General features: G+C 50.0%; 2 protein-coding genes across 3 annotated transcripts; both read right to left on the reverse strand.

The window, feature by feature from the left end:
* Positions 1-4: 4 nt before the first annotated feature.
* On the reverse strand, positions 5-1,468 carry LOC128270843 (intraflagellar transport protein 80 homolog; the record flags this gene model as incomplete). Its single annotated transcript, XM_053008268.1, has 3 exons — positions 668-1,468; positions 229-608; positions 5-167 (listed from the first exon to the last, which is right to left on the reverse strand). Coding segments are annotated over exons 1-3 (1,344 nt in total), but the record flags the coding sequence as incomplete, so codon positions are not given.
* Positions 1,469-6,084: 4,616 nt separating this feature from the next.
* Positions 6,085-11,950, reverse strand: LOC128275777 (calcitonin gene-related peptide type 1 receptor). Of its 2 annotated transcripts, none has more exons than XM_053014397.1 (10): positions 11,848-11,950; positions 11,386-11,496; positions 11,204-11,310; positions 11,039-11,130; positions 10,134-10,260; positions 9,828-10,054; positions 9,395-9,568; positions 9,111-9,234; positions 8,922-9,044; positions 6,085-7,388 (listed from the first exon to the last, which is right to left on the reverse strand). In XM_053014397.1, the coding sequence occupies exons 1-10, from the start codon at positions 11,948-11,950 to the stop codon at positions 7,344-7,346; spliced, it is 1,233 nt and encodes a 410-aa protein (XP_052870357.1). In that variant the 3' UTR covers positions 6,085-7,343. The 2 variants fall into 2 exon arrangements, with proteins under 2 accessions (XP_052870357.1, XP_052870358.1); XM_053014398.1 differs by having other exon boundaries at positions 6,085-7,403.
* Positions 11,951-12,905: the final 955 nt, after the last annotated feature.

Consider the following 12,905-nt stretch of genomic DNA (forward strand, 5'->3'; position numbering starts at 1 on the left):
TTTGATCGGAGTGATCACGCACCGCTAGCGAGTCCATTCCGAGAGAAATACAGCGACTGTTGAGATGCGCGATCTGGGCCTGTGATCCCGGGTACCGAGGGTTCAAGTGCAGCCGCCCGGAGTACGTGTAAATCCAAATGGAGGAATGGTCAACTAGGAGGAAGTTTCTGTCACAAACAAAGAGTCACAATTATTCCGAATCTCTTCCGAACGTCCAGCGGTACGTACTTTCTGCCAAGCATGATGATGCGAATATCACTCCGCCCGTCGATGATGATCGGGGTGTTGATGTAGTGCTCGTTGAAAATGTGAATCTGGTGAACCGTTGCGACGACCAAATGGCCATATCCCAGCTCCCACTTGATGACTCGCTCGGAAAAGTCCAGCGTGTCGGTGGTACGCGCGACGATGTCCTGCAGTAGGATCGTTTTGCGACCCGTGGTGATCGCTTTCAGGTTGCGATTCCGCAGCTCCCGTTCGATGATGTGCCCGAAGAGCAGTGTCCCAGTGCTGGTAGAGGACGCTATTTGTGTTCCATCCGCCGACCACACGATATTAAACAAGGAACCGATCACTTGCTGGTTGAACCTCACGATGCTGTGGCTCCACTGCGGGCGAGAGCAAGACATAGTCAGCCTGACATAATCGAACCCGATGATCAACTTACCCCGGTGCTGTGGCAAAGCTTGACCATGTTGAATCCTCCAACGGCCAGCAGCTCACCATCCGGACAGAACTCAACCGACGTTATGGCGTAGTCATCGGCCACGCTCGTGTAAACGTTCGTGCCCTGTGTGTCCCAGATCTTGTACCGACAGTCTTCGCCACCGGTCGCTATCAGGGCCGTATTGTTCGACCACGACAGACACAGCACCATCCCGTCGTGGGCTCTCCACTTGGTCAGCTTACTGTTCGCGGCCAACGGTTTGATCGCTACGAACGATCCCTGGCTGTAGGCAATGGCCGTCGCCGTTGGCGCCCAGCAGGCACACCGAATTTGGCCCTCGTTTTGCACGACCGTCGACCGTAGCATACCGGAACGGGACCAAATCTTGATGACACCATCCTCGCCGGCCGTCAGCAGTCCGGCTCCGTCGGGGCTCCAGCGAGAGGCCACCACCGTTCCCGCGTGGGCCGCAACATTGCGCTCGACACGCGCACTTTTGTTCAGTATTACAAACCTTCCGTCTTCGCTCGATATCAGCAAACTTTCGCCACCCTTACTGCCCGACCCGGGACCAATGGTAGCGCTGGCGACACCCGAGCCCCTCGCGTAGAGCCAGTGCATATCGGTCGGAACGAATCCCTCGGGCAGCTTGGCCACTTTCACCATCTCCCGATTGGTGGAGGTCCACTTGTGGAGATCGTCGCTGCAGCAGCTGTACACATCCTCGTTGTTGCTCCACCCGAGCGTCGAAATAGTATCCTTGAGTTTCGAATCCTTCGAGAGATAGGTTTTGAACTTCATTTTATCTGCCCTCGCTTGTGGGTAGTAAAGTGAAAACGACAAACTTTGTTTGTGTACGGTAACCGTTGCTAGGATACTCCGGCTCCGGCCCCCGTGTTGGTCTTTCCTTAGTTTGAACCGGTCCTGATCGTTGCTAGCCTGTCGCTTGCGTCGTCGTGCTTCAAACTCACTGCTATTTGAAACCTACTTGATCGATTCATTTAGAACTTGGTACATATTTTGTGCATATTCCCTCGACATATGGAATACATTTAAAGTGAAATTGATTAGAGAACGTAATGGGGGGATTTTATGATACTTCTGATGGATTTGATGAGCAATTTCTAATAGTTGTGTAAGAGCGCATTTTTGTTTTGAACCCCTCAAACTGGAAACAGTGATCATAGTGGTGTATTATTGTTTATTGAACCATTATTATTGGTTTTTTATTATCATCAGAACATTCCGTTCGCTGCGCTAGTCCCGCGATTGTCCGGCTGGGCCAGAGTCACCTTGTCCACGTGAACGAACGCTGCTGGCATCACTAGACGGCATAAAGCGGCGAACATATTCCATTGCCACCGGCAACATTCGCCTTTCGAATTCTTGGCTATTTTGCCGAAGGTCGGGTCCATGACGATGGCAAAACATTCGCGTACGAGTCTAAGCCACTCCCGCATCTGGATAGATTGATCAACTTCGTGATCCTCCATCTGATCACTAAAAGCCTCCTGCTGGATAGATGGCACCACTTCCGGATCCTCTATCTGATCACTAAAGGCCTCCTGCTGGATAGATGGAACCACTTCCGGATCCTCTATCTGATCACAATGGAGCTCCGGCTCACTTCCTGCACGTTCGTTCTGCAAGCGCCCGCTTGGACCTGCGCCAGGGTTGGCCCCCGGTTGGTTCTTCCTTGGTTTGGACCGGTTCTTCTTCCGACCTTTCAGCCGTCGTCCAGAAAACTCTGCGGATGACATTCTGCGGCCAAGACAAAAGGATCTTAGGTTCTTCTCCTCTACTAGAGGGTAGCTTTTTCTACAGTCGTAGGGAACTGTTTTCGGTCGCATCTTGTGTCGAGACGCAGTTAGCACAGTTAACAACAATTAACCACTTACCTTGCACCTTTCAATTATCCGTATCAGGTATTTTTTTATATAATGAATCAGCTTTTCTCAGGCTTCAGCCAACAGCCAAATTTTCGGTGTACCACGAGCACAACGGAAACAGTAGAAGTGACAGACTATGAAAAAGACTATGACAGACTATTGGGCTATTGAAAAACAGTTCAGTTCGTTTACAACCGTGATTGACTGATCAATGAAGATGAAGACACTGTTTTCTTGCTGTTTTTCCAGTTTCACTGAACCCTTGTTTGCACCGCTACGCACCGCACGGCATTCCACCAAGCGCTGTTGACTCAACCCAGATTACTAAACAGCGTTGTGGACCAAACTGGCAAACCACAGGCCAAAAACCCGGCAAAAACAGAACCATGTAGCGGCATCTTGTACAACCGACTCGATCCAGCAACCCGCCCGTATAGACGCGAGTAATACGGCAAATATTTTCTGGCAGCACTGCCGAACGGCAAGACAGTCGAAAAGTAGTTCAAAGATTTCAATGACAGGATCGTTGGAGGATCGATCGATCGCAACGGAGGATTCGTTTCCAGTCTCCACAAATCTTTTTTTTTCCCTTTCCACGTTGCTCCAATTTAGGCCAACGGCTGCTGTCGTTGTTGGGCCAACGCCCCGTAGCCCGTTCCACGATGTACGGACTTCCGCTGCAACTGCGGCATGCTCCTGTGCATCAAACGGAAGTGCAGCACTGGAACATAATGGTCGATTGAGTGCAATTGACGTGTAGTTTTCCGTAAATACAGTGAACATAGTTTTTAGATAACAATAAAGGTTATGAAGATCAATCGGATCAAGTAACAAACAAAGATGGATTAGATTCACATCAAAATGGGATGCAATTTAATAATATAATATTACCCTCTTACCTTCAATCCGGCACTACAACCAACCAGTGAGCGGATCCGGCTTGCAAAATAGGCAGATAAAAAGATAATGTTGACATTAATAAAGCACCTTGTGGAAACTCGTAACCTGTTCATCACAGGTTTTGGTTCATTGTGCTTCCGCATTCTCTTCGCAGTGCCGTAAATGTTCTTCTGCTACTTACCTCGTACTCTACCAACAAGTCATTTATTTTGATTTATGCTGTAAATAAAAAAGTTTGCGCGTTGACTGCGGCATGCAGCGGTCTATATATCAATGGAACAACAGCAAAACAGCAGCTCCATATTCTCGCTTCACAATGGACGCATAATTGCCATCGGGGCTTCCGCTGGGGCGACCACACCATACCGGCATTTCCGGTCCCATCTTTGCGCCACTTCGAGTTTTAAGTAAATATCGCGAACGTATAAATCGAAACCACGTGCCACATTTTGACTGCCGGCGAGGGTCGGACCATTTTCCGGTAACCCTGCGCGGTGGCATTCCACATCAATCATGCGCCACCGTCGGGCGTAGTAGAAGCCGGCGGCATAAATCGACTTTCATGTAGTTGCAAGCGGCTGGAAATCAATTTCCAGCAAAATAATATTTACCCAGATATAATTCAATTCGGTGCTACGTTTCGCGCAGTTCTACGTGTGGGGTTCTGTTGTGCTCCACTGCCATCCTACTGATTGATGGTTGGCGGGTGTGTGTGTGTGTGCATGAAGGGACACGCGCCGCCAGCATGAAGCTACGGAAGTCAGTTGGCCACTCGCCCAAGGCCGCCGACTGATGACGAACCACATGTCTAGACCGCGACTATTGCGCTCGTTGACGACTTGTCAGTTTGTTCTGGAGTTGGACGTTGGATTAAAATGGCAGAAACCGAGGGATAATCTTCAGCCATCACTCAAAAGCGTTGACAAATATTAGAATAGACAATGGACGCCAACCGAAAGACGTGGTCACATTCAGTTCTAAATTGCTTTTAGTTTTCAATTGATTAGTGGGAGGTTTACAAATAACCAGAAGACGCCAAAAATGACCCCATGAAACATGATCCACATTTATTCCGCTCACCAAACATCGGGCCAACGTCCTTCCAAAAGCTGGTCGTCTAAGCCCACAGTAGATAAATTAGGGTCAGCTAGCAGCATCAGGCTGGCGATTTTAAAAGGCAGCCCCTTGTTAGCATGTAAAATGTGAAAGCATAAATCAGGAGGGGACTAATCCCACATATTTCATTACCTCATCCCACGTTGCAAAGTGCCCGAAAATTTCATTATTTCTCGGAAGATTTAGAAAACAACCACCACATTCCGGAAAGCAAAACATTTGCTCAGTACATGACGGCCTTGGCCGTTCCCCGCACACCGATCATAATTCGTTTCCGGAACCATTCCACCGCCACGGCCGTGTGTGTCACTCCTCTGGAACATTACTTTTGATCAAATGAAACACAAACACATCTCGTCAACGAAGAGTGTCGCCTAATGGCGGCACAATGGAAAACAAATATGTGTACATGGGCTTTCTTTCGAGTGTCTAAGCAACCCGGTCGCTTTACGGTTTGCCAGGACATGCGACGATGCTCTATGTGTTGTGCTGGATGCTATGGAAACATGGCTAAGCACAGCACTGTATAATCATGAAAACTGGCTCACTCTAAAGCATGGGCATCGAGTAGGCATTTGCAAGCCATGCTCTGCCAGCCGGTGCCTGCTTGAAGCAAATTAATTCCCTGCGTACAGCACACTTCATAGGCCAGGCCGGCCAGAAGCAATAGGTTTCGAGCTTCATTCTGATACCATGTGGGCAATGTGGCATCCGGTGATTCATCAGATAAAACACTGGTGACACCAAAAGGCCAAATCCTCTTAAAAGCTGGCAAAAAGCCTGACAAAGTGGTAGACAAGACCATAAACAGATTACACTGCTTGTGGTGCTTCTTTACGAAATTAAATTAGGCTTAATTTGGTGTTTTGACAAGTGCATTTCATTATCCCGATCAAAAGAAGCCCTGCCTGGATTTTTAATCCAATCCGTACGCTGCCAGCAACACGCTGGGCGTCTCCATTGCCTACCAGGCGCCTCCATCACAATGCGGAACTTCATCTAGCGGAGCGGACTGTGGAACCGATCCAGTAATATCGATCGGCCCTCTCTCAGACCCACTTCTGGCCCCTTTCTTTGATCGGAACTCCTGGAAAGCCTAACCTTTTGGCCTCCTGATGTACGGGTCAACGATATCCATTTTCTATTGATTAGGAAATCTAGTTTAAAAACGTTTCCCTGCGTGGGGATGGAGGTATTTCCTCGAGCGGAATGTCATCTGCTGGCATCCCCACAGGAAGACGAATGGCCCCGTAACTCGATATCCGGCGCAGAAACGAAGATAAACACTCTCACAATCAATACGCTGCACTCAGCGCCGATTGCTGCGATCAGGTTACACGGCGATTGACACTAATGCATTCAACGGCAGGCTCAACGGAAAGGTTCGATCGTTTCGGTTTCGGCTTGCAAACTACAACTGAAAGCCCGGCAGATGAAGGCGCCAATTATCAACACTCTGGCGGTAATGTTTCATACTATCGTTCGGAAATTTATTTCTTAAAGTTATCCCGCAACGTTCGGCCCATTTTCAAACATAGTTGGTTGCATTTCACAGGTGACAGGTTTTTGCTACAGCGAGTATCGGATAACACTTATAACCAGTTTGTTCTATTACGTCTAGTTTCCGGTGGCGATCTCCGTAACACACACCGCCGCGTTTCTTGCGCAAATGTTTTGTAAAACGTCTCATTAAGTCTAGAGGACACAGTGTGGCAGATTGTTTAATACTTTCGAGCCACGGCTGCCACGTTAATCGCCATCTATCATATCGGTCTGTCTCTCTTTTTCGCTTTCGAACTCGTTTCGGGAACCCAGAAACCCTGCCTTTGATTATCGTACATATAATACTTAACTAACTCTTTTAAGTGCGTGTGGTCGGAAGCATAGAGCACCGACTCAATTTGCATTCCTTTCGTTCCCCTCTTTTGTATCTCAGTTTCTAGGAAAAGTTCCTTTGCCTAACGCCGTCGCGGTTTCGATTGTTTGGCGCACCGTAGCATCCCACTTACATCGACGGTCCCTTAGGAAGAATTTACTAAACTTTATTTAAAACGAAACATTAACATTAGCACCACAGTTAAGCAGGTTATGTTGTTTTTTACAAAGTCCAGCAACTCGCACTAGAACATAGAAAACGATTTCACCTCATCTCACGCTCAGCTCAAAGGTGTAAGTTTAGGATAGTTTTTGGCCATTCATTAGTTTTACATTCAGCGATACACATTTTAAAGCTACAACCGGCAGGAACTCGGCCACCGGCACCGCGCACCTTACAGTACCTCGTCCGCGGGAACCTCGTCATCCAGCTCGTCTTCCGGCTCGTCGTCGTGGCTTTGGTGGCGATGGAAGCCGTTGGCCGGTGCCGGCGAGTAGTGACCGGGCTTGCTGCGCCCGTTCTGCACCGCACTCAACTCGGTGAACGCGACGCTTCGGCCATCCGGTGGCGGACACCGCCGATCGGACTCCGGTTCCGGTGTGCGGAAGTGTACCCTCTGGCCAGTCGGACCGTCCGATGGGAGCGGCGGTGACGGCTTCGTTGTGTTGGTGGTGGCAGTATCGGGGTGCCCCGTCGAGCAGAGCGCCAGTTCGCCGGAAGCGGTCAGTTCGCCGACGGATGTCGGCCGGCAATGGGGGCTGGTGACCGCCTGCTGGGCCAGCTGTTGTTCGGCCGGGGCCGCTGGCAGCAACAGCGAGTGCTTCCGCTTGCTCCGGTTCTGGCGCGGCTTCCGGCTAGCGGGCTGGTCAGGGCGGGGTTCTGAGTTCTCCTTTAGTCAAACCTTCTCCTCGCCCGGCACCGGTGGACCGCAACGAACGAACTGCAAGCGGACCGGCTGAGATTAGAATTCGGGAGTTTTATTCTCGTTTGCTTCGAAATGCGACGACGGTCCGGCGCGGCCCGGCTGCACAGGAGGCGAGTCGCGGGGACGGGGTTATCGAGAGACAATCAGGTGAGGTGCAGGTGCTTCAGGGAGGTAGGTCTCGTGTTTTAGTCGAAAACAAAAGAAAAGCGCAAAACAAGGCAATGTTGCTGGGTTTAAAAGCATATAAAAAATGGCAGGAAGTTGAAAACGGGAATAAAAACTATTCGCAAAAAGGGTCTCATGCACTGAATCACTCTACTCGGCTCGGTGAATGAAGAATGGGCATGAATGTAGTGGGGTACGCAAGTGACGAGTTTCCGGTAAAGGCCCTTGCATCGAAGTGCAAACGGCACCCCAAATACCGAAAAGGACACCGACGGTCGTATCGTAGGCTCACCGACAAACCAAATAATATTCGCGTCCCTCTCGATTAGAATAAAGCAAACCAAAAGGACTTCGTAACGCATAAAACCGGGCTCAGTACCAGTCCCCGGGTCAACTTTAAAAATTCGTCTCAGATATTGCGCAAGACTGAAAGTACACGAAACACGAAACAAGAAAAAGAGAAGAGAAAGTCAAGAGAAAGAGAAAATAGTGAGCGAAAGACAGAAAATGGACACAGCTGAGCAACACAAACGGAAACGGAAAAAGGGAGCGCTAGCACTGGGGTGCCCTTCGAAGCGAATGAAAATGAACGGCAGCCTAAACCACGAACCGGGGACGATTTGTACAAAACAGGACCGGGGTCAACGGGTTTTTCTGCATCTCCTAAAACCAAACCAAACAGCCCGAGCTCCCGAGCTGGCTCGGGTTGTTGTGCGCATTAAATAATTACTGCACGTAAACCATACATCTCGGGGCCCTCGGGGTGTTTGCTTCTCGAGGCGGCCGCCGACGGTGGACGGTAAGCAAACCGACGGCAACCGACCTTGCCCTGCATCGCCAGAGGGCTGGCCCGACAACGAAGGGAGCCCACAGTTTACATAAACCTTCGCCGGCGGCGACAGTCCACAGTAGCCAGCCCGGTTTATTTGCCATCTCTAAGCTGCACCACTATCACTCCCGCGCGTATCGCGTACACAGCGCGTTTGAAGCCTCAGAATCTGGACCAACGCAGCCCTTGCCGTTGTTTGGGAATTAACAACGTCGGGCGCCAGCTCCGGCTCGGCTCGGACCGGTAACCGGTAAGCACCGGGTGAGCCAAACGGTGGATGGTTTAGGTGCAAAGAATCTGTTACCTGATGGTTGATGGGGCGGGTGATGGGCTGTCTTTGGGTGGCCGAGCGCGGCAGGGATCATTGGTGGTGCCCCAGGGCCAACATCGATTCCGGTGTAAAGTGAACCAATTAATATTCGTGCGATTCCTACACAGGCTCGGGCACACAGGCTCAATGATCCCCACCGAGCGAAGCGGCCGGTGCTAATCGTGCAGATGCGTGCGTAACGAACGGGGGACACGAAACGTGAACGGCCACGACAGACACTTACCGACACTTGCGTCGCCGTGTAGGAGTTGGCCCGGGTCCGCAGGAACACCGTCCGCCATTTGCGCTTGACTTGTGCGATTACCTCGCCGTTTAGGAAGCAGAACAGCACGGCCACGAACAGACCCTGCGGACGAAGGGGATCGTTTGATGAAAAATTTAGCGCCATATGGGCACGGCATGGGATGCCTACCTGGAAGGACGATGTGCAGGCGAGCATCGTTTCGTAGGTCCGCTCGTACGGGTGCCCATGGTCCGGACGGAACGGGGTCAGCATGTACTGGAGACCGAGCAGCGGCACCAGCAGCAGTGTGGCCCTGTGTTGGCGAAGCGAAGAGGAATCGAAATTAATTCCACAACAATTCAGTTCAGATACAATAGCGATAAAGACACTCGCGGGCCGCTTATGGTTTGCGGGTTTAAATCCATTAAATCCAAGGAGAGCAAAGAATTCATTGATATCGTTAGTAAAATTACCGAAATGCTTGCAGAATCGTCCTCGATGGTCCGGCACCGTGTGGACCCGCCGGTGCTTTTAGTTTCAGCAGCAGGACTCGCATTATGTTGAACAGGAACACGAGATTCAGCAGCATCGAGAGGCAGACCGGGCCCACGAACACCTTGTTGAAGAAACTTTCATTCATCCAGCACCTGCAAGTGGAACGAATCGAATCGTTATCTTTATCGCCGATGGTAATCCTCATTCTTTAAAAAAAGCAACACGTAAAATGTTTGAAACACCTCAACTCAAAGGACTCGATACGCAACGAGGCGCTCATTCGGCCGGCGGAGAAAGAAAGTCGTAAATTCGTTACAAATTTAGATTGAACTCTCAATCGTTAATGGCGTCCGGCGCTCTCGTCCGCCGATGGCGACGGATGGATAGAAACATCACCGGGCAGACACTTACTCTATCGTGTCGGTCGGCGGGCTGGCGTAGCCCCGCAGGAAGCCGTACAGCAGGATGAAGAGGCCCGGCGAGCCCCAGCCCAGAGCCAGCAGCCATTTGAGGAGCTTCTGCTCCGACACGAACGCCGACACGAGCACCGTGTGCAGGTAGAAGCCCTCGCACAGCATCCACGAGTAGTTGGTCAGCAGAAAGTAGTGCAACACCAGGTGCAGCGTTATGCAGCCGGGCTGTGGGCGAAAGGGGATCGGGACGGACCATTAACGATGCGCAATGATTGATGGACGAGCGTGGCCGCCGCCGCCTTACGCCGCTCTGCTTCAGCACGTCCAGCTCGGTCAGGACCAGGCGGTACCAGAGCAGCCAGAGGAAGTTGTTGCAGGCAAACGAGGCAAACAGGTTCATGTGGAGCGTTATCCTGGCGCACTTTAACGACCTGCGGGCGAAACGGCGTCCGATTAGACGGGGGGTGCCAATAAATGGACCTCGGTGGGGGTCGCTTCGATGGGAACGCAGTTAAAATAATAATTTGGACCACAAAATTACATTTTAATAAAAGATCCTCAAAACGAATGCTGCTTTCATTCCGTTCACCATTATTTTTATGGCTAAGGATATAGAAGCAAATAACCAGCGTAAATTATTGATAAATAAAGTAAAAGTACGGCTGTACCGTGCTAACAGAAGGAGCCCGGTTATATTAGGTTACGCTTTTCATTAGAAAGCCCTAACAAAGCCCCTGAAGACACTTTCCTCATCAGGAAGGTGCCGTAATGGCCAGCGTCACAGCTAGCCCGACAGTTAATATCCTTCAGCCCGGAAAGATTGAAACGGATCATATTTCTATATTAAAAGTAAACGAAGCGACTACACAAGTCAAGATTAATGAGTTTTTGTAGCCCTAGTAGCAATAAACGGATGCTGTATGGATGCCAACCATAGCAGCTCTAATGCCGCAACATACCGCGACCGAACAATTAACAATTTTCGTGATTATATAATCATTGTGCTCAAGAGTTGCTAATCTTATGATCCCGCCCCGCGTCGTTTCGTGCCATTTATAATTTATAATGTTGAGGCTTTTGTTTAAGCTCCTTAGGCGCAATCAATGCCGCCAGGGGTGGCCACCCCCAGGACCCCAGGCCTAGCCCAATAATTATGCATCCCTAATGAGGGTGAACGGAAGCTAACGAGGTCTAAGTCAGATCGTTTACCTGAAGTAGCTTAAAATGGCGAGCGACAGCAGGATGGCTATCAGCGAGATGGAGTATCCGGTTTCGTATATGAGGTTAACCTGCTTCCGCCACTGAAAGAAGCGAAACAAAGCCGTTAATTCCGCCGAAGCGGAGGAACGCCGTATGCGCCCGCACCGATCGTACCTCGAAATCGTCCAGGTTGATGCAGGTCGTGTAGTTGGACCAACTTTTGTTCGTTTGCGGATGTCGGAACCACTCACCGTTATCCTCGCACAGTTTGTGAGCGAATCCTGAAGGAGAATGAGGGAAAATATGTTCGTTCAACATCGAAACGGCACAACGTCAAACTCTCGATCGATACCTACTCCGCGGATCGAAGCCGGAGATGAACTCGGGGCAGAGCGCGTACGCCGAGGTTCCGGCCGCCGTGTCTGGCCAACACAGCCACCCGTCCCACGTGCCCGGGCAAAATAGTCCTGCGGATGGAGAGAAGGTTAAAGTCGACCGATGCGTTTCGATGTTGCAATCGCGCGTGACACGATCATCGCTCAAGCGTCTAATTAGCTATAAATTCAATGATTATGCGTTCGCCGTGCTGTGCAGTCGGTCCGAACTGCATTCGCAGTTCTTGAAACGCTCAATTTTCCATCCTTGCCCTGCGCGACGAGCGAGCGAAAAACTACTTTATCTTTAATCAGATAAACTTTTAATTGGATTTTGGTCACACCGGCGGAAGGGTTTTCTTTCCTGCTCCGGACGCTCGGGAAGATGTCCGGCTCGGGGCCACTGTTCAAGTGAAAAGAAAAGCACTTTTCCCCGTCACTTACCCGAGACCGTCGTGTCGATGGTTTGGTTCAGCGTTTCCAGACACTCGAGCCGCTTTTGTGCAATCACATCCACCGATGCGTCGGTTGTCGTGCTGAGTGCCATAGTGCCGTTTTCCGGGAGGGATCGATGGGATCAAGCTACGAATCAAATGTGGCGCTCCTGTTTCTGTTGTCCACTTCGCGATATCTCTGCGTCCTGGGCTTCTGTGGCTGTTTTTTTTCCTCAGCTTATGGTACTTTGTACGTTTACGGTGATATTCTACATACTCTATGCTACGTCGTGACCCAGGCGTCCGTTAAATCTGTAATCGAGGAAATGGAAGAAAACATTGGTTGCATTCTGAACTAACATACATTAAAAAGAAGATGTCTGGGTTGTGACGCACCTAATTTGAAATTAATTTAAACTTATGTTTAATACCGATCCGATTTTTGGTGCCTGAAAGTCGATGAGATTTACTTTAATTGAAATTTTAACGAGAAATCCTTCAAGTTGTGAGAAAATTCAGAAGCATGTGCTTCAATTTCCAGTAATCGGTTAGTAAGTGCTGGGCAATAATCACCATCAATTTACACGCTCTTCACATTGCACCAAGTATTACGGGACCGTTTTGTAGCCGCTTTATGCTTTTTATTAAACACGGCACATAAACATCACGTGTCGTTCTGAAACTTATTTGCATTGTGTATCAATTGTAGCTATTCTTGGGGAACAACAGCCAACTGTCGATTGAAAAGCAATAGCCAATCGTTGGACGAGTTTGTTGTGAAATCGCAACACCAGGCACAGAGACCGGCAACAGTCGACGACGATCAGTAAACGAGCTGCAACGTTACACAATTAAACATGTACAGCTTCCTCCGGTGAACGTGCCGATAGCAGAGCTTCATTGAAATTCCATCGCTGGAATCGGTCTGCAAACGGAACCGCCGTCCAAGACACGCAAACGGAACTGCGGCGAATGGGGCTACCCAGGAAGCGAAGGCAGCTCATCATCGGGAGTGCAATCGACAGCGCCATCGGGAGTCCTTTGCTGTGTCCTGCGCTGTTTTCGCGC

This window comes from Anopheles cruzii, chromosome 3 (assembly GCF_943734635.1).
Source record: "Anopheles cruzii chromosome 3, idAnoCruzAS_RS32_06, whole genome shotgun sequence".
Lineage (NCBI taxonomy): Eukaryota > Metazoa > Arthropoda > Insecta > Diptera > Culicidae > Anopheles > Anopheles cruzii.